This window comes from Phaseolus vulgaris, chromosome 3, assembly GCF_000499845.2.
Source record: "Phaseolus vulgaris cultivar G19833 chromosome 3, P. vulgaris v2.0, whole genome shotgun sequence".
Lineage (NCBI taxonomy): Eukaryota > Viridiplantae > Streptophyta > Magnoliopsida > Fabales > Fabaceae > Phaseolus > Phaseolus vulgaris.
In genome coordinates, this window is record NC_023757.2 from 6479952 (window position 1) to 6507503 (window position 27552).

Genomic DNA, 27552 nt, shown 5'->3' on the forward strand with positions numbered 1-27552 from the left:
TCAAAATAAATCAAATATCATAATATGAATCAATAAAGGAAGGTCTTGCATCGTTCATAATATGTTTTAAATTGTTGTGTTGTGTGATGTAATATGCCTCGGCACCAGTGAATTTCCAATTCATGGTCGTTACTACCCACCCACCTACCACCGAACAAAGCGGCGCCTAGTAACTTCAAGTAAGACAATTTTGTTCTCTTCGACATCTACAAGGAGCCACCACTACTCCTCCTTAATCATTTTCATGGTACAATGTCTTAGGCCACTCTTCTGCAATTTTATGCTTCTCTGTGTTTTCCTTCTCCAATAATCACCAAATGGCCATAATTCCCTTCACCTACAGCCATACTCGAACCTTCTCTAATCCTCATTATGCACTTCCCCTCTTCCACTCATGCACCAATTTCACTAGGATCACATTTTCTCCCACAAATTATGGTGCTGCCCTTGCCCCCTCTTCTCCACTCTCTCACTTTCGCGTATTTTGCCGATCTGAGGTAATTCTTGGCTACCCTTTTGCTCCAACATGTTCATTTGGATCCCAGTTTTTTAAACCGAGCATTAAAAATTCAACTTTCATTATTATACATACATATGAATGTCTAAGAATGTCATTAGTTAAGAGTATTGATATTACTTACTCTATCTTCATTCATCTTAGACCAGTTAAATCCATGTTTTCCCCTTTGAATATCATGGCATCAGTTGATTTGAGAGGTATGAAATTGACGAATCATTAGCTAAGATATCTCTCGTGTATCAAACAACTAGGACAATCAATTTAGCTAGTGTGTATGTGTTTAGAGAGTGCAGATCATAATATTATTTTTTTATGATATTCTTCTGCATGTAGACAGAGACATTGGAGATAAGAAGGTGTGCCCCTTTTCTAGAAAGTTCATTACTTCTTGATAATGGCGATGTGGCTTCGGATGAGTGGAAAGTGGTTCCTGATATTTGGCGATCTTCTGCGGAGAAGTATGGTGACAATGTAGCCTTAGTAGATCCATATCATCACCCTCCTACAACCATGACTTATAAACAGGTAAATTTGTTCCCTGTTGTTCTGTGCCTTTTGCCAAATTGTTTTAAATTATCATGCATTCTGATAATATTTTAGAAGCTTCTTTTGCTCCCTTTCTCTAGTATAGTGACCATATATAACATGAGTACTAAGATGTCCATATTTCTTCTTGAGTCGTATATAAGAAAGAATTGGTCTATAACAAGCCATAAAAAGTATGAATAGATTTTTTCTTAAACATCTCTATAAAGTATGTTTTAATATAATTTATAAACAAAGGAAAACTATCTGAGGATCATTAAATAAAACAACTTTATGTTGTGTTCACTTTGATATCTTATGTTCTGCATCAAATTTTCAGTTGGAGCAGGCAATTTTGGATTTTGCAGAAGGATTGAGAGTTATTGGAGTAAAACCTGATGAGAAGCTTGCGCTTTTTGCTGACAATTCATGTCGTTGGCTTGTAGCAGATCAAGGTTCGTTGAAATTTCACTTCCTCCACTTTCAGTGTATTGAGTCTAGGAGCACCAGTTGCACAAATCTTATGTGTGTAAACTTTTACGATTAAAAACAAATAACAATCATAAAAATTGATTTTACCATTTCAAAAACAAAGGCTCCTTCAAACTCAATTGTAAATTTTGAGAACTGTGTGTAGAGTTTATGAATTAAATGTGTGAAGGAACTGTTACTATAATGTTATGTTTCATGAAAGTTATCTCCATGCTTCAAACTTGCTTGTTTTTCTGATGTTACCTCCATTTAGTGATTTTTTTTTTAATTTTTTGACATTGCACAGTATCTGAGGTACTGAACTTGGTGACAGATGTACAGTGTTTATATGCTCATATGAGTAGTTGTAAAAGTTCTAAATTAGTTTGAAATTTGAGCGTTCTAATACTAAAAATGATATTATGATGTAAACTGTTTCGCTGTTTTTATCATATCAAAGTTATATTTTGAATCTAGGCATGATGGCAAGTGGAGCAATAAATGTGGTAAGAGGTTCAAGGTCATCAGTTGCAGAACTTTTGCAAATATACAACCACTCGGAAAGGTTTGTCTCATAATGAATATATGATGATGTTACTTCATGTTGGGTTTTAATATATGCAACTAGTAAAACACCTCTTAAATAATATATCTGTGTTAAAACACGCGTACGATACTTGTTCTAAACAGGCCAATAGACAATTAAAATTTAGAACATTTAAGGTAGTCAAGAACAAGTGTGCTCTTAACCTAATTTGTGATCTTTCTATCTGTGAGGTTTTACCTAATAATATATATGGAGTCAGTCTTAACCTTGTGTCTGCCGTTATGATTCTCTCTTTACCATTTGATTAATGTTAATTAATCCAAATTCTCGTCCTATACTATTTTCTTTACATTATTCATTTACATCGGTCTCCTACCTAAATACCAAAGGTTGGCCCAAGACCCATAACCAACAATACTCATTTTCACAGTTTTTGACATGGTGATTTTTCGGTCTGAATTGTTGAGACTTTGGTGACATATGGTATTGTTATTCAGCGTTGCACTAGTGGTGGATAACTCTGAAATGTTTAACCGGGTTGCAAACACATTTTATTCAACCACTACCATGAGGTTTATTATTTTGCTTTGGGGAGAAAAATCGGAGCTGGTTGCTCAACAAAACAAGCACATTCCAGTGTTTACTTTCACTCAACTCATAGATTTGGGAGCAGAGAGTCGCACGAAATTATCTAAGCCTGGTATGATATCTCACTCTCTCATTATAATACTCTTCCTAAGGGGAATCAGTTTGAATCAGATATATAGTAAATTAGTAATAATACATGACATAATATTTTTAAATATCATAAATTATTTAAGATTTTTATTTCAAAATGTTTTTTTAGATAACTCAAGGCTTTAATTTGATAAACAATTGTTACAGTACATTATTATTATTATTATTATTATTATTATTATTATTATTATAATCTCATGCATTTCTTTGATCTCTTTAATTTGATTTTTGTTGTAACATTACATCTGTTCGTCTTATATTTGATCGGTGAATAATAGATTAGGGAGAGATTAGCTCGATAACAGTTATAGCTAATATGTTTGGTTTCACTTACATAATTGCGCACTTACGTCTCCATAAGCTAGTTTGCGTAAATTTAACAAATAATTCAAAAATTAAAAAAGTTCTTAATAATTTTTAATCTCATTCAGTATCGTATAAAATAAAAAATTTGATGCAATTATAACAATTAAAAAAACTTAAAAGATTAATGATTAGTAATAAAATCTAGAAATATGTAATATTAATGAAATATAGTGCATAAAAATATTTAGTTATAATTAACTGATAAATAACTTTACAAAATAAATAAATTAAAAATAAATAATGCAAGTCATGGGATGACGACCCACACTTTGACTCATGAAGGCAAATTTTGTGTTAATCTCCGTTCTTTCTTCCTACACTTCCATATTTTTTTAAAATTCTATCCGTACCATTCTTAGTACATGTAGAGTTTTTGTATTGGTGAAGAGGGTGGTGATTTATTTTTCATTTTCAAGTGTTCTTGAATATTTGTGGTGGTTGGTTGTGGTTGGCTGTATTGACCAATGATGGTTGGTGGTTGGTTGTGAGGGTCAATGGTGGTGATAAATGTTGGTGGTTGGAGTAAATTTTGGAGTGTTTTTAGAGTTCGTTTTTCATTCGCTTATTTTTTTCTCATTGTTTTCATGTATACAAATTGTATAATTGTATAGAGATTGTATAATTTGGAAGGTAAACATGAATATGGAAGTACCTTCTGAATTGTCAAATCCGTAACACATTTTGAACTTAAATTTGGAAGGCAATTATGGAGTCAGGTTTACCTTTCAAATTGTACAATCCAATATTATAGTAAGGGGTTGTTACGAATTTTACAATTCAAAATATATTTCCAGATCTGATAATACCTAATGGATTTTGTAATCTAGAATGTATTTTTTTTAAAGAAAAAAATATTCCAGATTGTAAAATCTAGAAGATATTTTCAGATCCAAAAATATCTTTTAAATTGTATAATCCAAGAGGAGGTGTAAATAGAAAAAAAATACATATCCAGATTGTAGAATCTAAAAATATTTTTTAAGGACAAAATGGTCTTTTTATTGCCTGATATATATAGAGGTATAGAAGAAGCTATGGAGATGCATGAAGAAACAACCCATAAGAATTAGAAGTTATGCGGACTATATATGTGTGGGCGGACGAATACCATATCATCAACACTATTATTTGGTGAGAATTTGAATGTTCCTCACTAAATGTATTTTTAGTTGGTCTCCCACAAAAAGGGGAAGGTCAATATGAAAAAAACTCTTTGATACTTAAGTAAAGAGTACAATGATGGTGATAAGTGCACAAGAGAATGAGAGTTAAGAGTATAGAATAGGTAGATTGTAATTCTTGAAGAGTTGGTATTTATAGATCTTTTCAGTGGCAACCCTTGAGTTGGCTGTATGATGGCCCTTTATTGCTTCATAAATAGTCGTTTAACAGTAAAAGTTCTTTGAGTAGACCGTTTTATTCATAATTGTCATTGATGACAGTGAGAGCTTAGTTATGAGATATATTATGAGATATACACAATTGCTCTGAGCTATAGGTATCCCACTTTTATGATAGATAGTTACAATATCTTTCTCAATTACTTAATTTAGAACATATTTTTGATTCACAAATTTCAAAATATTTATTGAATGGGATAATCTAAAAAATATATCTCATGAAAAGCTTATATTAAAAAGTTTATTCTGAAATTTTTTTAGAATGAGTAATTCAAAAATATTCTTAGAAATAGTTTATAAAAGATAAAATGTTGATTTTAAAATTATAGAAATAAAGTTACTAATTACTAGGATAAAGGATTCAAAAGTCTCGTTAATCAATATCTAGTTAAAATAGGTATTTTCCATCAAATTTGAAACCCATAAAAATGTGGAGTTCCAAAATCTTTTTTCATGGCTAAGTTATGTTCTAAACTAGGGAAGAAAATGAAGGATGAGTTTTATGGGCTGACCTAGGCCGATAAGAAAAAATTCGGGGTTGACTGCTTATTTTAATCTGGTGACTCGTCCTGCATATATTAAAATTTTGGATTTTTTTTTGTACCCTACAATTTCTTCTGGCACCCTCATACTCTAAAAAATGTCAAAATTATCCATCTCAAATTCTACGATCTGAAACACAAATTTATATTCTGCATTGTGCAATCCGAAACAAAAAAATTAACTTTCAAATTCTATAACCCGAAAAGTCTTTGATTCCATGTTTCAAATTTAAAGAAAAAACGTTAAATGAAAAAGGTCAAAGTATAATTTGAGTATTTTTTTTTTGAAGTTTGGGGTGCAAGAAGAAATTTCCCTCAATCCTTAATTCATAACACCTTCGAAAAATTTCAGCAAGACTTGATGATTTTTTTTTTATATTTACTAATGTTTTTTTTTTCTTTCTAAAATGCATAAATCATTTAGGTTTCAATACTCATCCAATGTAATAGTCGGACCTAAGTCATTTTTATAATAAAATTTAAATATAATATTATTTATATGCATAATATTATAAATATTATTTTATACTATTTTTAAATTAGAATAGTAATCATGTGTCTACATGTATTACTTTAAAAAAGTGTATATATTTAATAAAATATTTTATAAGTACAATTAAAATAAAAATTTCATTGAAAATGAGAACATCATAATAATTATTTTACACATATCTTATTACACATGTGTCGTGAGAATAATATTGTGAGACCGTTTATCTAATTCATCTAAATGAGAAAAAAATTTAATTTAATAAACAAAAAATAAATTTATTCAAAATTTGCATTTGAAAATTCATTTTTCATTAATTTAAAAAAAACATTTTTTATGCAAGCTGGCCCGGAATCTCATGGGCCTATTCTTATGCGAGAAGTCCAATCCATTCCGCATTTTGTGAGCCAAAAACAGGGCAGACTGACTTGAGTTGTCAGCGTCGAGGTGGAAAAAAGGTTTTTTTTCATTTGACGAGGTGAAAAAATTAATGATTGAGTTGGCCAAATTGGAAAGCTCTTTGAAGGATGCCTAGGAAGCTAACTTTGCACTTGAAGAATTGGCAAAGAGTCCAAACGTGATAACTTGCCACCAATAGGGCATCTTGGAGGACTCAATCGTTGATGTCAGAGTAGAAGGAAAAAAGTATGGCCACCGAGATGAAGGATTTGGAGTAAAGTTTGACAAATATGACTTTGGCTTATGAAGAAGAAAATGTTAGCAAGGGGAAGGCTAAAGCCGAGCTTCTAAAGCTCTAACAATATGTTCTCAGCCCCACGAAGAAGGTTTTAATCATGTTGTTCACCATACCTTCTTTTTCTATAATGTCTACTCGAGTGAGTTGGTGTTGGTTGATGACATCTCATGTGCCAATGTTGCTGGGAATGTGTTGTTGATGGTGTCAAGCACTCTCTTGATGTCGAGCATGGAGTTGATTATGACCAATGGTCCTAATTCTTGTTAGTTTCTGTTGTTTCTTGTTAGTTTGTTTTTTCAAATAGCCTTTTTTTTTGGGTTTTGTTAGGGAATGACTATTCTTACAATGTAATTTTTTTTGTGAGTTTCTCTTTGACTTTTGATTAATAAAATAGTTTGTGGAATTTTTGCAAGTTTGTGTCGTTAAAACTTTTTATTGAGTAATGGTAATCAAGAGGGGTTGTGTATGGCGAAAATTCCCTAGTCGAATCCATTTTTATATTTTAGAGGGATCAATGTGAAACGTCCTAGACTCACTAAATATTTGTGAGGGATCACACTAAAACTCCATTGATTAAGATATATATGTATTTTAATCGGACCCAAATTTGTGTAAAAATGAAATTTTATTCATGTATCTTGCTGAAACCTTCTCGCCTAAAATTTTTTTTAGGGAAAAAAAATCAAGTGAGGAAGGAGTACATTTACCATTGAATATAAGTTAACTAAAATGAAACTTTAGACGCATAATGTTTCATATTTTTGGTATTAGGTCTCCCACAAGCCGTTCGAGTTGATATGCTCCATTTTTTACTTCATTATTGTTCCAAAAAGGTCTTTCCAAGTTTTATGACAACTTGCCTTCATTTTTTTAGCGTCGTTCCTCATCCATCATACAAATATTCCCTTTTGGAAGTTTCTTATCTTAATGTTTGAATCATACCTTATTGATGCCCTAACTTTGTAAGTCTCCTCTTTTATTCGAACTTTATCCCTTAATTTGCTAAACAAGTCTAAGGTGGCTGCTAGGTTTTTGTCATTGATGTTTAAGTAAAAAAATTGCCTTCTTAGTGAGGACTCACCAACTTCACCTTAAGCTATATGGAGTTTGTTATGTCGATCACTAAAGTGTACACATGTATGCCCATATAATCTTTAGCAATTCCTCTGTCCGCCTTCCCTTACCCACTCCTAGTATTTTCTTCAGCTCATTTAGGATAGCTTTGTTGGTGGTCTCGACTTGATCATTCATTTGAAGATGCCCAAATGAACTAGTAATATGTCTTATATTGAGACCCTCGTAAAAGGTGATAAGATCCTAATTAGTGAAATAACATTCATTATCTGTTATAATTGTGTAGGGGATGCCATATCGACAGACAATATTCTTCCAAATAAAACCATGAACGTTTCTAGAGATTGACCTCATTCCACTTTGTGAAGCCATCAATAGCTACCAAGAAAAACATGCGTTTGCCTTTACCGAGCGAGAATAGGCCTATCATATTCATACTCGATGCTACAAACAATGACAATAAATTGACGTGATTTAACTCTTGTGGGTTTCGAGTGTAACATATTCCCATGCTCTTGGTAACCAATACATTTTCTTCACATAGCACAATTATCATGTAGTGTTGGTCACTAGTACCCAATCCATAGGACCCGAATTGACATTGTCCTTCCTCCAAAGTGGAAGTTGCATACTCCTTGGTCATTGGTGAGACATTTCAAAAGGGACATAGAGTAACTTCTTTTGAATAACTCTTTGTCGACAACAATGAAGCAAGAAAACATTTTTAGCATGATCTTTTCGTCTTAATCAATGCATTCCCCATTTTTGATCAATACTGGAAGCTTGTATCGTTTACTATATGGCAGACTGATATTGGTCTTTCTTCTTTGTAGTTGCAATTTGACAGTAAATCAACCCTTGTGTTATGTTCTCATCGAATATGCTTTATCATTGACTCGTTGAATCTAGTTAACATCTTGGATACTTGTGGTAGTATTTGAGTAACAAGAGATCTTTAAACTGTAATTCTCTGGTCACGTGACCCATTGTCAATTGAGAGTCATTTTTCATTGGATATTTTTTGCATCGCTCATATCACACGAGTGAGTATGAGCCTCTTTGTCGATCATTATTTGGCATATTCTTTGTTGATAGCGTATAACCTCTTAAAGAATTCACATTGGTTCCACGAAAGATATCAATTGTACTAACGGGAGTCGAGAGTAACTCCTCTTCCACTATGCTTACTCTCTAATAGTGATTCCAGAATCTTCTCATTTAATTGGTCTGACGGACAAGTAAATCTTGTCTATTAATAAATTATAAATAAATACTATTAAATGTAATTAGATATATGTAGAATGTCAATTTATTTATAGAGTTATAACTAGTATTTTGATGCATGGATTGAATTAGTACTATCCATTTTCCTAATGAATGATTATTAATTAAAAATTTGTTAATTAAGGGTACAATCCGTCATCTTATTATTCTGAACATTTCGATTATTGTTACAGGGTTCTTTCACTATTGTAGATCCGAGATCAACTGAACTTTATATAGTACAAAGTATTTTCATTTTTGTCCTCTACCACTGCTCAAAAGTGAAATATAAAATATTTAATTTGGAAAGAAATAAAACAATTATATATATATATGTTTATATATATATATAGATACTTAATTTTTTAAACTGTTTATTCATTTCAATTTAAAATAACATTATATCACATTTTAAATTATTTATTATAAATCTAAAATATAATTTATATATTGAAAATATTTATTTATTATGAATTTTAATAAGAATATAATTTAAAAATTTAAAATATTTATTCATTATAAAATATAATAATGTAAAATAAATATTTATGTTATGTGGAATGCACAAGTTAAAATACTTTTTAAAATTAAAAGTTAGTATATTAAGAAAGAGAAAAAATACATAACATGAGACTCTATGATATAAATGACACCACAAAATTGAATAAAATATAATATATCTATTTTAATTTTTTTAAACTATATTTCCATATAACTGAAAAAATGATGTTTAGTGAAGTTTTATGTGTTCCAATCTTTTAAATTTAATATATGCACTTCAGAAAACTTATATACAAGAACTTGTCATCGTTAATTACGTTATACATTATCAAATCAATACTAGTTCTACTCTTGATTCTGCAAAAGAAAGTAATGTGCTATTTTTTGGTACTTTCAATATTAAATGCAGAACAACGTTATATGTATGAAGCAATAAAGTCAGATAGTATTGCTACTCTCATATATACAAGTGGAACTACTGGAAATCCGAAAGGTGTTATGCTCACTCACCAGAATCTTCTGCATCAGGTTTCATCACATACCTTCCATAAATATTATTGTGACTACATATCTTTAGAGTTTTGCCAACTCATTTTATTTGGTTGGTGTTGAAGATGATCTCAACTTTTAAATACAATTTTTAATTTATTTTTTTTAAACTAAAGTATAGCTGTATCTAGAAATATAACTTCAATTTAAATAAAGTCGTACTTTTCATACTGTTTCAATTTTATTATAAAAAGTTTTATAATAATATATGAATTATAATAATCTTAATAATAATTATAATGAGAAAAATAATTTTAACAATATAACTATTTTCATAAAAATAAAATATTATCATTACTAATATTGATTATTATTATTTTCAATACTAATAATAATAATATTATTATTAATATTCATTATAAAATTAGTTTTTATTATTAATAAAAAATTAAAAATTTCTACATTTTGTATATAATTATCTTTTAAATTTTAGAATCTAAAATAATTAGTATCTAAAACTTTGATAGATAATTAAATATCAATTTAAAAATTAATTTATAATTTTTTACTACTATTAAAAACTATTTCAGATATCAATAATTATTTATTTTATAGAATAATATTTAATTTAATAAATATAATAATTAATTATTTTTTATCTTTAAAAATAATTTCTATTTAATAATTTTTTTAATATAAAATTAGTTTATATTTAATAAATTTTTACAAGTATATTATTCACTATATACATTTTCAGCTAAAATATATTTACATTTTGTATTAATTAAATCAATATCTTTTGAAATGATTTTATTGCTTTGTCCATTTTAGATATTAAAAACATAATTTATCCATTATTCTACACTTGATATGCGTGATTTATTGATGAATTTGTAGATAAAAAACTTATGGGACATCGTACCTGCAAAAGTTGGGGATAGATTTCTAAGCATGCTGCCACCTTGGCATGCATACGAAAGAGCTTGTGAGTACTTCATTTTCACATGTGGTATTCAGCAACAGTACACAACCGTCAGGAATCTAAAGGTATCGTTTTTTCTCATTTTATATAAACACTGTAACATCAAAATTAGGGTTGATAAAAGAAAAAAACCAATACCAGATTTATTTTTCTTCAAATACTGGATCATTGTTTCAGTTCAACAGTTATTATTAGTTATTATTAGTAGTAGCATGATAAAAAGAAATACATACACTATAAGAAAATCATGAAATAAAAACCAATTTTTAGAGATAAAAAAATTAATTATAATAGTAACTAAATTAGAGACAATTTTAGAAATTAAAAAAAAATTGGTTTCTAAATTAGTTTCTATTATTGTTAAATAGTTTCTAAATTGGTATCTAATTAGCAACTAAGGTTTTTCTACCAAATTTAGAAATTAAATAATTGGTAGTTAAAACTTTGGTTGTTAATTAGATACCAATTTAAAAACTATTTAACAATAATAGAAACTAATTTATAGACCAATTTTTTTTTTAGTTTTTAAAATGGTCTCTAATTTACTATTGCAACTAATTATTTTAATCTCTAAAAATTAATTTCTATTTCATGTTTTTCTTGTAATGATAATTGGTTATTTTCTTATTATTATATGCACATTTTTTTTATAAAAAACTTTCATATTAACTATTACTAGAATAGTTGATATCTCGGTTAGATTGACATTATAAGCACGTTTAGTAACATGCACTCTCCTTTCTAATTTTGTAGGATGACTTGGAACGCTATCAACCACATTACTTGATTTCTGTTCCTTTAGTTTTTGAAATATTGTACAGGTAAATATCCTCTTTAAATGAATAATCATTGGTGCGTGAATTTGGTTTCTGAATAATATTTTGAGGCAAATGTTTGAAGATTTAATAATTAATTATTTTGTTTTTTAAAATTTGTTTTTATTTAATAATTAGATCGTAGTAAAATGTAATCTATTAGGAAGTTAACTTTCATTGGTTTTGTTGATTGTTTCCTTTGTAGTGGGATCATGAAGCAGATATCTACGAGTTCTGCTGTTAGAAGGCTTGTCGCACTAACATTCATTAGTGTGAGCTTAGCATACATGGAATATAAGCGTATTTATGAGGTTTGTGAATCTCTTCACTTTATCTGATCTCCAAAGTGTCAACGTGCTTCTTCAGGCCTACTTTGATTCTTAATTTCCTTACACTTTCTATAAAATTTGTGTTTTCTTTCCATTTTTGTCTTTTCTTGCTTTCGGAATTCTCTCTTAATGATTTCTTATTTTATCCAAAATGAAAGTGAAAAGGGTAAACCACATGATGATTTGGAAATACTAATTGATGTGTGAAGCAAAATTTGCTTGAATGAGGAGGATCATTGCAGAACTATTTCTCACCAAAGATATTTCTTTTGCTAATTTCAAATATGTTTTAGGGTAAATGTTTACCAATGAACAAGAAGCAGGCCTCCTACGTCTATTCAATGTTGGAGTGGCTGTGGGCCAGAATTATTGCCACATTATTACTTCCAATTCATATTTTGGCAAAGAAACTTGTCTACAATAAAATCCATTCAGCTATTGGAATATCAAAGGTTTTGTTCTCTTCTACTACATTATCTTTTAATACTTATTTCACTTAAATTTGTTAGTGGTACTTCTAATATTTTTTTTTTCTCTAATTTTTTTTTATCATCTTGGTCCTTGCATATAAAATTTTTGGTCTCTGCCCATGGAATGTGCGAATGAGAGTTTAGAAAAAATGAAAGAGATAAAAAGAAGTAATGAAAGTTTATGATCTTAGGATTGAATGATACAAGCTGAGAGCCACTACACTAGATATATTTATAACGCATATTGCATGTAGACGTTCATGTAGACGTACAAAGATAGTATATTTATTCTATGTAACATCTCTCCTTAAACTGATGAAATGGTTTGGTTGGAAATAACTCTTAGTTTATCTGTGAAAGATGAAAATGATTATCTAGACAATGGTTTAGTTAGAAGATCAACTATTTTTAGAGTACCTGGAATGTGAATGAGATGGACTTCTGGAATGTGAATGAGATGGACTTCCTTGTGTTGTATGGTGTCACGAACAAAATGCAAGTCTAGATCAAATTGTTTAGTTTTGGAGTGCATTATTGGATTTGCAGCAAGAAGAATTGCACCCAGATTGTCACTGTAAATCTTCGGTATTGAAAATGGTATGCGTAATTCATGTAGGAGATTATGAGTCCATTTGATCTCAGTTAAAGTTGTTGCAATGCTATGATATTTTGCTTCAGAAGTACTCCTGGAGATCACATTTTTTTTGTTGGAAGCCCACGCCATTGGATTTTTTCTAAGAAACACTGTGTAGATCGTAGTGGATTTTCTGTCATCAAGGTTAGAATCCAATCAAGTCGTCAAAACCAGTGATAGTGAGTTGTTGAGACTTGTGAAGGAGAAGACCATGTGACTGAGTTCCAACAAGGTAGCATACGATAATTCTAGACGTGTGATTAGAATATACTGAAGAGAACCAACAATGGACTGATACAAGGAAAGATCTTCAACGACAATGATTCCATCATGTGTTAGACACATAAAGGATATCATTGGTGTAGGATGGGGCTTGGACGTAGTCATGCCTGATTTATGCAGTTAATCATTTATGTATTTTGGTTTATGGAAGATGAAGAGAGCCATTAGCAGTTCATGAAGCCTCTACTCCAAGAAAATAATGAAGTCGGAACTACATATAATAATTATATCATCAACACATATCATAACAAATACTTAACATTGTTGTAAATTTTAGTTTATGAGTAACCAAACATGGAGAGAGTGTTACCTAGCTTTTAAAACCATGAGCGTGGAGCTTGTTTGAGCCCGTAGATCGCCTTATAAAGCTTGCAAACAAGATTGGAAGAGTCAATTTGAAATCTTGGAAGCTGAAACATATAAATTTTTTCTTGAAGATCACCATATAGAGGAAGAAATTATTTATATCAATTTGGTTTATTGGCCAATTATGAGTTAAAGCAATGGTTAAGATGATCCAGATAGTGGTTGGTTTGACAAATAGACTAAATGTTTCAGAGTAGTCAATGTCTTCTTGTTGATGCAGTCTTTGGCTACAAGCCTGACTTTATGACGTTGGAATGTTCCATCAGTTTGTATTTGTTTTTGAAGAGCCATTTACAACCAATGGGTTGAAGACCAATTGGTGAAGGAGTAAGAGTCCAAGTATTTTTGGTATGAAGAGCTTCATACTCATCTTGCATGATACTGAACGAGTGAGGGTATTGTAAAGTTTATTTGATTGTAGTTGGAATTGGAGAAATATCAGTTGAAGTAAAAAAAACATGTGGTTTAAATATACCAGATTTATATTGTGTGATCATATGATGATTATTTTGTATAAGAATAGAGGATGGGGGATCTGCGAATGTGATGTCTTGTAATGTACCGCTTACTTGAAGGAGACAAACAAATATAACCCTTATAATTTGAACTATAAGCAAGAAACAAACAAATGGATGAGCAAAAATTTAATTTCTCTTTTGTTGAAGGGTGGCATTAGGGGACAACATGCATAGCGTAAAGTTTTGTAGAAGAGATAAATCTGGCTACTTATGAAAAAGAAGACGATAAGGATTATCAAAGTGAATAATAGGAGAAGGTAAAACATTAATAATTGTAGTAGCAGTAGTGAGGGTTCCCCAGAATTCTAGATCAAGTGAAGCATTGGCAAGAAGAGATAAGCCAACATCTGTAATATGACGATGTTTGCGTTTGATGAAGCCAATACGCTCATGCGTATAGAGACATGTTAAATGGTGTTTGATGCCATTTTTAGTAAGATAAGATTTTAAACTGAGAAACTCTTTTGCATTATCCGTTTGAATGCTTTTGAGTTGAAAATCAATTTGTTTTTTAGCAAAAATCTTGAAAGATTTAAAAACTGTAGGAGCTTGAGATTTATGTTGTAAAAGATAAAACCAAATATACTTTGAATATGCATCCAAAAAAACAATGTAATAGTATGAACCATTAGAAGAAGGAATGGGAGATGGACCCGGATATAAAAAAAAAACAATTGTAATTATGCAGTATAAACAATGTCGGAATCACTGAAAGGTAGTTGATGAGCTTTTCCAATAATACAATAAGTGGTTGAACCAACATTGTTGATATACAAACCAAAATCATTACCTATTTTCACAGTGTCAAAACCAGTGTATGAAGCCTTTTAAGAGACGTTGGTGTCATCATGAGTGAAATGATGGGATGCACTGCTATCTGGATACCACAAGGGATCATGAACCATGGATGGTGTACCAAGAATTGATGGTTCATCATCTTCACTGGTTGTGGGAACAAACTGAGACATGTTAACACTGATTTAAGATAAGATGGATGATCATATATGTGCCAACAATCAGAAGCATAATGGCTAGACTAGCAAATTTGACATTGAATCTTGGAGGAAGGTGTAGAATTGGACAAAGTGGAGGAAGAAGATCAAGAATTTTTATTTGTTGATCTTGCACAAACAAATCGATATGGTTGTTTGGAAAAAGAAGGATGTAGTTGACCACGACCATTTCTATTATAATTGTTAGAAGAACTTGAGCGAGAAGGAAATTAAGAGAAAGATACAATGTTAGCTTGCAAAAGAAGATCAGTGGACGAGCAAAACTTCTCAAGTCTTTCTTCTTGGACAAAAAGAAGCACCTTCACCTCCTCAACAATGTATGGATCAAGCGTGAAGGTGACAGAAGTAATGAAAGCATTGTACTCATTGGATAAGTCATCAAGAATGGACTCAATCTGATCGTCTACTATAATTGGACATCCAACAACGACCAAGGTGTCAACAATCTTCTTGATATCAAGAAGAAAGGTAGAAATTGAATGATCACGTTTAAGAGTACGTAATTGAATCTTTAGCTTTTTAACACGTGCGTGAGTTTGGGAAGCATAATAGGTTTGCATATTGGACCAGGTTTGATGAGAGGAAGAAAGGCCTACCATCTTCGTGAGGAGAGACAATGACGTAGATGCAAGAAGCCATGCGACAAAGGCTTGATCTTTTTTATCATAAGAAATAAAAGCGATGGAGAGAGTAGTAGTGGAGGCATCATCGTCTGATGAAAATCATCGAGGAACAGGGGCAGTGTCCAAGAAACGGATTACGTTAAGACTACGTAGAGTGGCAAGAAATTGTTGTTTCCAGATGAGATAATTGTCGTAATCTAGTTTGAAATGAATTGAACTAGTGAATATGTGAGGAATGAAAGAAGCGGAAGCGGAAAAGTTTTCCGTGGTGGTTGTAGCTGAGAGCGTTGAAGTCATAAGTGGCTCTAGATACCATGTGAATGAGAGTTGAGAAAGAAGGAAAGAGATAAAAGAAGGGGGTAATGATACATTGATAACCCACAATTTTTATATAACCATATTACAACTCCCAATGCTATTATTTTAATATCTTTTTATATTATTTAATTCAAAACTTATCCTATATTATATATATATATTTATTTATTTTTAAGCTCATCACATCAAGAGTTGTATACAACTCTGAAGGTTGTCAAAATACCATTTTCCTTTACTCTATATAATAGAACGCATCGTGATTTGAAAGTGGCCTCTTGTTTGTAGCATTTTGTGTGACACATCACCTTGACATTGACTCAAATATGAAAGAAAGATAATGTTTATACAAAAAAAGAGAGTAAACTATTAGTATAATTAATGTTATTATTTCAAAAATAGTTTTTTTTAAAAAAAAATTCATGTTAGGCATCACTATGAAACCTGACACCCCAAACACCATAAATCATATGGCATCATATGAAACATAGCATACTAGGAAAAAAAAAAAAAGAACAAACAAACAAACATGAGGGGACTAGACCAAACACATGCAAAGAAATACAAAGAAAATTCCCTATATAACAACCTAAGCAAAACGTTACATAGGAAGTTTATACCTATTATGCAAAAAATATAAAGAAATGCTAGATGACATACTTATATACCAAACATATTCAAGCATATTATTGAACCCTAAAGAAGCAAGTTTATCAGCACAATGGTTGCCATCCCTAAAAATATGAGAAAGTTTAAACTTAATATCTTTAGAAAAAGACAAACATTTATTCCATCTACTATGGATAGACCGGAACGAGGTGCCTGGAAGAATAAGCAAGATAGATCAAGGTAGAATCACTCTCCAGCCACAAACATCTATAACTAGCCTCTTTAGCATGATCAATAACAATGATAACTCCCATAAAGGAAGAATGGATCCCACGAAAAGAAGAAAAACTAGCAAGAGACTCCCTCATACTCTTTCTAAAGATCTTAACACAAGCAATAAGATCAAGAGAACCTCTAGTAGTATCATCAATATTAACTTTAATCAAATTAACAAGAGAAAAACTCCATAATACATGAGTATTCTAGAAATAATAATTTTTTATTTTATAAAATCAAGAATGTTAATTGAACTAACATTAACCTTTTTCGTCATAATCAAATATGTATAAATTAAAAAGTTATAAATTACTTTTTTTTAAATTGTGTAAAATTGAAATAATATTTCAAAAAAAAATATAAAATAATAAATATTAATTTACACAATTATTATATGTAAAATAATTTCTATAATTAATTATTTTATCATTTCGATCTTTGTAATATAAAATTTAATTTTAGTAGTATCTATAATATAAACTTTTCTCTTTTTTTATTCTTCATGTCAAGGTTTTATCTTTTACGGAAGATGTTATATACGAGATGTATTATGACGTTATATATCTTGATTAGGTAGGGTTATGCTTGGCAAATGGCTACACTTTACTCACAAGAACGAAAATAATAACATTTTATATCATGGACACCAAAATTTCTACATAAAATTAAGCATCAAAATGAGTATATTAGAAGACCATGTTCTAGTTAAGAGTTTAGGTGGAATTAAACCATAATATTCAAGTGTCCCCTTTGGGTTAAGGTTCTTTGTATTTGTAGGGAGATTATAACGAGGGTTCTTTTGAAAGGCTTATAGGGACTGCAAAAACAACTTGGGTCAAGGATGTCCATTTCTTTTGGATTGTTTCATCCTGCACCTCCACCTCCATATGTTTTTCTCTCATCTCTATATAAAATATGAAAATATTTTTTTATCCTTTTTTGCCACTTCCATAGAGTAACTTTCGGATTATGTAATCCGGACACGCATTTGAAAAAAGACTTCCATATTACATAATCCGGAAGCTAAAAAAGACTTCCGAATTATGTAATTCGAAAACTAATTATGCATCTGAAAAATGGCTTCTAAATTATATAATCTGAAAGCTAATTACGAATTTGAAAAAAGACTTCTAGATTACGTACTGGAATATTACAGAGGGACATTTTTAGAAATATGAATATTACAGAGAGAAGAATATATGGAGCGGCAGGAAGAAATAGCCTTTCTTTTGTTATTTTGTGTGTTACTTTTTATTCCACCTAGGGACGATTGGGCCTTGGTCAGGTTGAAGCCTAACGAACAAAGGGATGTTTTTTCTTGAATCCAATAAAAAAAAAAAAATTACTCCATCAAATAGGTGAAATGATCAAATGTTTCATTTAATTTGTCTTCATTCTGAAAAGATCTTTCCAGAACACAGTTCAGAAAATTATTCAAGAAATATATTTAAGTTTATCAGTTAATCCTAGTCATAACGGTACAAGTATATTTAACTTAATTATTTTGTATGTTTTTTCTATATCTTATTTGTTGTCTTGTTTTGTTAAATGCAATATTGTCTTTCTCTTAAAAATAAGTTTTATGAAAATTATGAAAAAGGAATTCCAGTTAAAATCTGGAGGATCACATGATGTTATTAAAATAGTGATTCATGATAGTTATGGTACTAACTAACCAAATTAGTTTTAATAATTCATATAATTTTAATATTCTTACTTTGGATTACTCCATTAAGGAGGCATTTTTATAAGAACTTATGGCCATGGACTTCTAGTGATCTCCCTTTTTTCTCTTTCTCTTGCCTCATCAGTGATCCAGTATGGAGAAGTCCTTCTAGGTTGAATCAACATTTTAACTAAGATTAAAAATCATAGAAAAAAACTAACGAGATATTGTATTTCATTCTTGTTGGATGAGATTAAGTGTCACACCTCATAAAGTGAGATAAAAAAAATCTTGCAATCCTACTTTCATACGGAAACACTTTCTGAACTAGGTTTGTGAGTTTTTACTTCTCAAGGAGATTTTTCTCAAGTGTGTCATTATTCTATTTTGTTTTTTTTTTTGTTTTGCTAGTTATTTGTCTCGTAAGTATTCATTCTGTATAACAAAAAAAAGAATTAGTTCTGATTTTTTCAAAACTTTGATCCTATCTTGAGTTTGGAGGGAGAGAGATTGTTCATTCATATACTTGTGTCATTGTTCATGATTTTGGAAATTGTGATTTGACGAGAGAAACTTCTTGATTCTGTAAAGGCTGGAATAAGTGGAGGTGGTAGTTTGCCATGGGAAGTGGATAAGTTTTTCGAGGTATGATATTTCAAACATGTGTAACTTGTTACAAATATTTTGGAATCTACTTGGCCACTTCACATTACTGTTTCTTTTATATCATGCAGGCAATTGGTGTTAAAGTACAAAATGGATATGGTTTAACGGAAACTTCACCAGTTGTTGCTGCTAGACGACCTGGATGTAATGTAAGCAACTTATTTAATGCAATGAAAATTGAAGAATAATGTTTTACAACTTTCTATGTATTATTTGAAGAAGAATGTGCATCATGTGGTGCCTTTATCTAAGAATGTTACAGATACAATCTTGTGAAGGTTCTTGGATCTATTGGGCATCCAATTCATGAAACAGAATTCAAAATTGTAGATTCTGAAACTGGTGAAGTTCTTCCACCTGGTTCAAAGGGAATTTTGAAAGTCAGGGGTCCACAAGTGATGAAAGGATACTTCAAGGTAATTTGCTCTGTTAGAGTGCTTCTATTAGTGCTGTTTTGTGGATGAAATTGTGATAGTTATCTGTGTTTGTATTAGAATGATTTAGCTACAAGTGAGGCCTTAGATGGGGATGGATGGCTGAATACTGGTGATATAGGGTGGATTTCTCCCCATCATTCAACTGGGCGGAGTCGTCACTCTAGTGGTATGATTGTTGTGGAAGGTCGTGCTAAAGACACTATCGTGCTTTTAACAGGTAAGTTGAAGTTTCAACACTATTAAGAAAATAATAATAATCAAATTATTCAATATATTTTTGAAACCTCAATTTCAATTTCTTCCTGTGCACAAAATCCTTATGATTACGAGGCTTTTATTTTTCCCTTTTCAAGTATTAACCACTTGTTCTAATAAGAGAAGGTGAAAACGTTGAACCGGGGGAACTTGAAGAAGCTGCAATGAGGAGTTGCTTAATTCAACAAATTGTTATTGTTGGGCAGGTGAACTCTTAGATTCTTTCATTTTCTTATAGATGAAGCACTACCTATTATGAACTCTTAGTGATTTAACTTGTTAATAACTGTAAGGATAAGCGTCGTCTAGGAGCTGTAATAGTTCCTAACAAAGAAGAAGTGTTGATGGTAGCAAGGAAATTGTCAATTATAAATTCTGACAATTCAGATGTCAGTGAGGAAAAAGTTAAGACCCTAATTTATAAAGAGTTAAAAACCTGGTAAGACATGCTTTCACTTCTCTTTCTTTTCAATGCATCAAAAAGTTTATGCTTATTATGTTAGGGAAAGACACTATTAACTATATCTTTAAAAAAAAGTTTTGAGCAATATTTAAGGGGACTGAACTCTTTGTTTTGAAACAAATTTGTTTCATACCTTTGATGCTGACTAAATAAAATAGAGTTCTTTCCTATAACTAGTTTCATTACAAGAAAATTATTAAATATAATTAATTTTAAAAATAAATAATAAATAATTATTATATTAACTAATTAAATATTATTTTATTATTATCTAGAGTATTTTCTATTATTAATAAAATTTATATACTAATTTTTAAATTGGTATCTAATTAACTATCAAAATTTTAGCTAGTAAGAATCTAAATTAATCGATAGCTAATTTGATACTAATTTAAAAACTAGTTTAGAAATTTTATTAATAATAAAAACTACCTTAGATATTAAGAATTTTTTTAATCTCTAAAATAGCAATACAAGAAAAACATGAAATATAAACCAATTTTATAGACAAAAAAATAATTAGTTGTTATGGTAACTACATTAGAGACCATTAAAAAAATTGGTTTCTAAATTAGTTTCTATTATTGTTAAATGGTTTCTAAATTGGTATCTAATTAGCTACCAAGGTTTTAACTACCAATTATTTAGTTTCTAAATTTAGTAGCAAAAACCTTGGTTGCTAATTAGATACTAATTTAGAAACCATTTAACAATAATAGAAACTAATTTAGCAACAAAAAATTTTTAGTCTCTAAAATGATATCTGATTTAGTCAATATAGCAACTAATTATTTTTTGTCTCTAAAAAATGATTTTTATTTCATGATTTTCTTGTAGTGTAGTATCTAATTTAATAAATATAACAACTAATTGTTTTTTATTATAAAATTAAACTTTTATTTAATGATTTTCTTATAAGGTTCATTAATCAGGATATCACATGTTAATATTCTTGATGACCAAAATAAAATGGAAATAAAAGAAAGAGTTTACATGTTAGCTAATTGGTGTTCAATGATTTTATTTCCTATCTATACTCTATAATAATCTTGGTTGATTTGCATTTTTCCCATTCTTTGTGTCCTGTTCATCATGCAGGATGTCTAAATCTCCATTTCAAATTGGACCAATCCTTCTTGTAAATGAACCCTTCACGGTTAGATTTTTTAATCGAATTCAAAGTCATAGTATATTTTGTATGTTGTTTGTTATTTACATAACAAAACTGATAAATTTGGTTCATCCTTTTCTCTAATGGTAGATTGATAATGGTCTAATGACACCCACCATGAAAATTAGAAGAGATAGAGTTGTGACTCAATACAAGGATCAAATAGACAACCTATACAAGTGACCTACTGAGTGTCAATGGCACCATATATGCAAAGACAAGAAAGCTTAAACAGAGATGTAAGACAAGGTGTAAAGTCATAATCCTGGGTGACAATCTTTATATATGTTTTTTGGTATCTAGCAAAATGGAAGATGATTCTCAACCATACATTGAAGTTGATCTGTTAAAATGTTTTTGGCTCAAACTAAGATGATCTGTATTAAATTGAAGTTCAATTTGCCTTAGATATTGAATGTGATAAAAGACATTCTTTTTTGAAAAATCAAATGGTATGAGTTACACTAATTTTAATGTAAGTTAGTTAAATGTTATAAATTTAAAAAAATCCTAATGTAAGTATTGTATCCTAACCCTTTTGAGTTTTACTTTGGGTAGAATGGCTAATGGAGAGGGAGTTTGACAACTTTTTAACATTATTGTTCATTTGGATTATAACTATTAAATTTACATTTAACTTATCACATAATTTATTTGCATTATAAATTTAATTAATATAAATATTTTAACTAAATTTTCTATTAATTCTGAATTTTGTCAATATTTTCTTTGTAAAATCCAGCACTAATAAGATTTATAGAAATTTTTATTCTAAAACTTTATAAAATATGAGAATGAAGGTAAACCATATATACTTCATAGAAATACATACTAGAATAAATTAAAAATCATTTGAAATATTTTTTTTAATTGAAATACATGATTTTGCGTTTACTAGTCTTAGAGAATCTTGATGAGAGAATTTTGTTTAATAGTATTAGAGAGTCTTAATGAGAGAATTTTATTAATTGTTCAACAACAAATAAAATGACTATTACAAGTATTTATAATATTTACAACGTTCAAAAGTGGTGTGTTATGAATTTACAATGAATAATTGTACATTAACAAACATGCAAATAGTTGGACAACTCTAGAGTAACAATTCTCATCTTGACACATGTACATTAACATGCAAGCAAGCAGATGAATAATTGTACACTAACAAACAAACAAACAGTTGGATAGTTGTACACTAACAAAAAAAAGCAAACAATTGGACAGGTGTACACTAACAATTCTTACTAACATCTCCCTCAAAGTCAAGGAAATGATTTTTCGGAAGAAAATGTTTTCACATTGAGTTTGCTTCGAAGAACGTAAATTGAGCTTAAAATAACGACTTTGTTATATCATATGCCCACTAATCAAGAGCAGGAGTATGATAAATATAAAACCAACATCAATCTCTATGTGTTAGTACGATTATGAAAAACTGGATTGTGAGTGATGACTACAACACTTTGATTGTCACATAAAAAGTATTGGAGTAGTGTAGGAAAATTTGTATTTATGTGAGTAAAGTAGAAATTCATGAAAGTTCAATAAATGTTTAAGCTAAACTTCTATATTTTGTTTTGGTATTGGAGCGAGCAATAAGTTGTTGTTTACGAGAGAACCCAGATATTAAATTAGGATCAAGAAAAATGGTTGTTGCTGAAGTATAACGTCTATTGCCAACATTTGATGCCTAATTAGGAATATCATACCAATCCAAGAGCACCAAATGATTTATAATGAATATAAGGATGTCTACAATTATTTGGAGAAAGATACCAACCAGAGTCATTCCAACAATCAACAATAGTAGAGGTAAGACTAATTCTTTCAAGATAAGGTACCCCAGTAATAAAATAAATACATTTAGAAAAATAACATAAATCATTCCATAAATTAATCTGATCACCACTCTCAACAGTCCAAAAATTATTATGTAAAACAATATCATAATATTCATTAATATCAGGTCAAATAAACGAAGAATGAGAAGAAGACACAATAATATCAGACCAAGGCATATTTGTGTAGGCAAAATCCCAAGCTAACCGAAGAAGATATGCTTTGTTTTTCACCTGCAAATTAAGCACTTGCAAACCCCCATCGTGCTTAGAACTTCCACCAAAATTCCATTTAATAATAACCAAACCAACCTTATTAACATCCCTAGTCCAAACAAAATTTCTAATCCATCTGTTGAGGCCATTTATAAATTTGAAAATTGTATGCATAGTTAACTAATTAAAACTATTATGGAAAGACGAGACATCTTGCTAGCAATTGATGGTTTGCACAATAGAAAGCTGATAAAACTTAAGGAATAATGCAACTTGCACAACAAAATATTAATGGTGCTAAACCGAAGATTTTGGGAAAAAATTCACAATGATTGGAGTTAAAGCAACAACATCTAATAATCTCATTCGAGGTAAATGCTTCATATGTGATAGAGCTATTGATGTTTTTTATGATTCAGGAGCTAGCGATTGTGTGAAGAATCTTCATTTTCCTATCATATCCATGCCCTATGATATTGTGGTATCTAGTCTTACTGATGAATCCATTACTACTTCTTTTGCATGCTTAGGATGTTTTGTGATCATACATGGTAGAACTTTTTCAATAGACATGATTTGTTTCCCGTTCTCTTGTTTGGATGTAGTATTAGGAATGGATTGGTTTTCATCCAATCATCACGTCCTTCTCTGACTACAAACATAAAACTTTGATCTTTAGTACACCTTCATGAAAAAACTCTAGATTTTTAAGTAAAGGTGACTCTAGACAAATAAAAGATATTAAAGCTTTTATGATCTTATTTTCTTTCGTTGTAGAAGAATCTCTTTATGTGAATAATGTTCCCATTGTTAACGAGTTCCCTAAAGTCATTCTTGAAGTCATAACTAAGTTCCTGCCATAAAGAGAGCTTGAATTCACAATAGACCTAATCCCAAGTTTTAGTAGGATATCTATTGTCCATATTGCATGTCTTTAGTAGAACTAGTTAAGGTGAAGAAGCAAGTGGAGGAACTTTTACAAAAATAGTTTGTGAGACCAAGGTGTATTCCCTTGGGGAGCACAAGTGTTATCGGTGAAAAAGAAAGATGGTGACATGTGAAAGTGCATTGAGTACCGTCAATTCAATGAAGTGACGATCAAGAATAAATACCCATTGCCAAAGAACTTTTTCTACTCATGACCATCTTTAAAAAGTTTACAAAAGCATTTGTTGAACTTGTTTGCAAACCCAATAGACGACCCCCTAAGCATCTAATAGGCATTTTTCCAAGAAATTTTAAGCTCTATTAACTCCTCCCTTACTAGAGCTAACCATTTATTTTGTATATGATCTATAAAAACTCCTTGCTAAATAGAGAATATTTCACAAAATAAAGGTTTTACAAAGAAAATGCATTCTCTTTATGTTACCTAGTAGATGATCTATTGATTTTTCACTAAGAACCTTTACGAGCACTTTTTCATGCAAAATAATATATTCATGTAGAATGGCTTATAGATTCAATCGTCCTTTCTACATAAGAAAACTTTTATTTATAAAAATCTTGTAAAATGTCATTGGAACTATCATGCAAATCCTTTGTCCTTGAGTCAATGCTTCATCAAAGTATGGTTGTCTTTTGGTTGACATATTTTTTTTTTAGCAATGAGCTTACTATGCATAAGACATTTTTTTTCTCTAGAAATACTTCATAGTGCTAATAGCACCAAATTGAACATACTATCATTTAAATGGTTGGTTCACTTTATTAAAATTTACATGGGAATCTTTGATTCAATTGATGATGAGAAAATGGATTAGTAATTCGAATTGTTTATTATGATATCCACATGTTGTCTACTTTTTATTGGTAACGTTATCTAGTCTCTTTGTGCTTCTTATGTTGTCATATATTCTTGGTTGTCCAACTTTAAATATCTTCTTTGCAAACCATCTAATGTTTAGTTTTTTTATCTAATGTCTAGTCATTTTGAACTTTTGAAAATACTTATATTATTTTTGTATGCTTGTTTGCTTTTATCATAAAGATCTATTTTTCTTTATTCACACTTTAAAAAAACATGATTAAATAAATCAAAATTTAGTATTATTTATTATCACTAATATCATTGGTTGCCTCAAAAAGTTTCAAAAACACTATACTGATTGATAAAGATTAAACTAGTGTCTATCCATGTATTACATCCTCTATATCTTAAAAAATACTTGTTTAATAAAACTTTGTTGTTGCTGTTATTAAAGCTATGGTTTGCATCCAAGTCAAAAGATTTTTCTAGTTATGTCCACATGGTCCTTAAACACAAAAGTAAAAATGAATCATCAAAAGAGATGGGCATTCAAAGGGAAGGTAAAGGAAATCATATATGCCATTTTCATCTTTTATATTTATGCAGTTGATATTATCCTGAAAATAAGAGGCTGATTAAAAAAATTCCTGAAAATAAGAGTGCAAATCGGGAAACAACTAGTCTGCATACAATGATCCTCCCACATACCTTCCTAGTTTATACTATGATGAAAATAAAAATATCTATGCTGCTATAATATAATGAATTGATTAGTGTTTTGCTGGCCATGTGTTGTTTTTGCAGGCACAAATAACAAACTCTATAATGACATAGAGTCTAGTATCTTGCTTTGAAGCTACGAAATTCTCACACCAAATAGCACTCTTGTTGTCCCACAAATGTGTATGCCATGAAGTAATTTTTACATATATTCCAAGTATCTATTTTGGGCAAACCCCTTTGTCCCACAGTACAAAACAAATCTTAACATTTTCACCCACAAAAGAATATAAACTAGATCCTTAAAAAACCAGTGTCCTACGTGCAAACATAAGCCTCTTCACCATACCATTTTGTATTTACCATGTTAAATATATAAAAACAAACCATTGTCAAGTCCCAAACGCTTGCTACTACTGAAGCCTTTACTTGTCTTGATGTTAAACAGAAGCACTTGTCCAATAGTAATATTCAGATAATTTATGTCTATTTTTATATGTTGGCCTCAACCGAGTCACACCGACACAGAGGTTGAAAGAAGCTGTTTCATATAATTGATGGAAATACTATTCAAATGTTAAGTTTCAAACCTGTGCAATGTGTGCCACTTTCTGTGATTAATCTAAAATAATAGGAACCAATTCCAATTAACACACTCAAATCACAGTTTTATCCTTGCCTTTGCAAATTCCATGTGTAATAATTTGAGGATGGTGTGAAAATAACTCTTTTAAGTTATGTTTATTTTGTTGATTTTGTTGGAGTCTAAGGAAATTCATAAGGATCCCACCAATCACCTTTTGGTTGAGGTCACAAAGACTGAGTTTAGGTTGGGCAACTTAGAGAAATATGTACCAAATATTTTAGATGCATAATTTAAGTCAACACTCACTCACCTTTATCTCTGTTCTTTCCTTTTTCTTTTGTCATCATAACTCCCTTCCTATAATCCTATTTACCTTATCCCACATTTGTTCATGTATTCTTTTTTAAGTATGTGTAAGGTCTTCAATAAGAAACTTGGCTAAAACAGATAAGTAACTATTTACTCCCATGATTTTCTGCATCTTTTTGCACAATTATCTTATAAACTTAAATTTTACAAAGAATGGACAAAAATAAAAATCAACCAAGCATCATCATATTTAAATGCCACAAAACCAATCATGTGTTTCCTATGAAGACTTGTTTTAGGGGCCACAAATAGAAAGATATTATTTGAATTTTATCTTCAAGAGAGCCACTTAATTTGAATTATCCCTTACATATACATTATTATTAGCGAAGTAAATCATAGTCTTCACAGAAAAGAAAGAAAAACCATCTGTAGCACATGGAAAATAACATAATTTCCATGTTGTCCAAAGAGTTTGGTGAAGTGCGTTCCATCAGCTTGTCACTAATGCAACTTGCATCTTTTTCAAAAGGGTGGTGTCATATAATATAATATTCTCTATATAGTGCTTCTTAGTGGAAGGTGGAAGGAAGTGTACATCCAAGACTCAGAACAGAAGA

At 30.2% G+C, this 27552-nt stretch overlaps 1 protein-coding gene across 1 annotated transcript; it reads left to right on the top strand.

The window, feature by feature from the left end:
- Window positions 1-61: 61 nt before the first annotated feature.
- LOC137806460 (probable acyl-activating enzyme 16, chloroplastic) lies at window positions 62-21958 on the top strand. Its single transcript, XM_068606600.1, has 18 exons — window positions 62-497; window positions 854-1045; window positions 1386-1500; window positions 1994-2081; window positions 2561-2763; window positions 9544-9662; window positions 10521-10670; window positions 11359-11426; window positions 11626-11731; window positions 12043-12201; window positions 19113-19166; window positions 19256-19336; window positions 19466-19603; window positions 19682-19841; window positions 20006-20085; window positions 20173-20318; window positions 21441-21498; window positions 21604-21958. The coding sequence occupies exons 1-18, from the start codon at window positions 318-320 to the stop codon at window positions 21694-21696; spliced, it is 2190 nt and encodes a 729-aa protein (XP_068462701.1). The 5' UTR covers window positions 62-317; the 3' UTR covers window positions 21697-21958.
- The last annotated feature ends 5594 nt before the right edge of the window (window positions 21959-27552 follow it).

Bases quoted from the DNA above. Each gene is read 5' to 3' on its own strand.
- LOC137806460 (XM_068606600.1), top strand. From the start codon at position 318: ATGGCCATAATTCCCTTCACCTACAGCCATACTCGAACCTTCTCTAAT. The intron at 2,082-2,560 runs GTTTGTCTCATA...ATTGTTATTCAG, and splicing joins ATATACAACCACTCGGAAAG to CGTTGCACTAGTGGTGGATA. The intron at 19,337-19,465 runs GTAAGCAACTTA...AATCTTGTGAAG, and splicing joins CTAGACGACCTGGATGTAAT to GTTCTTGGATCTATTGGGCA.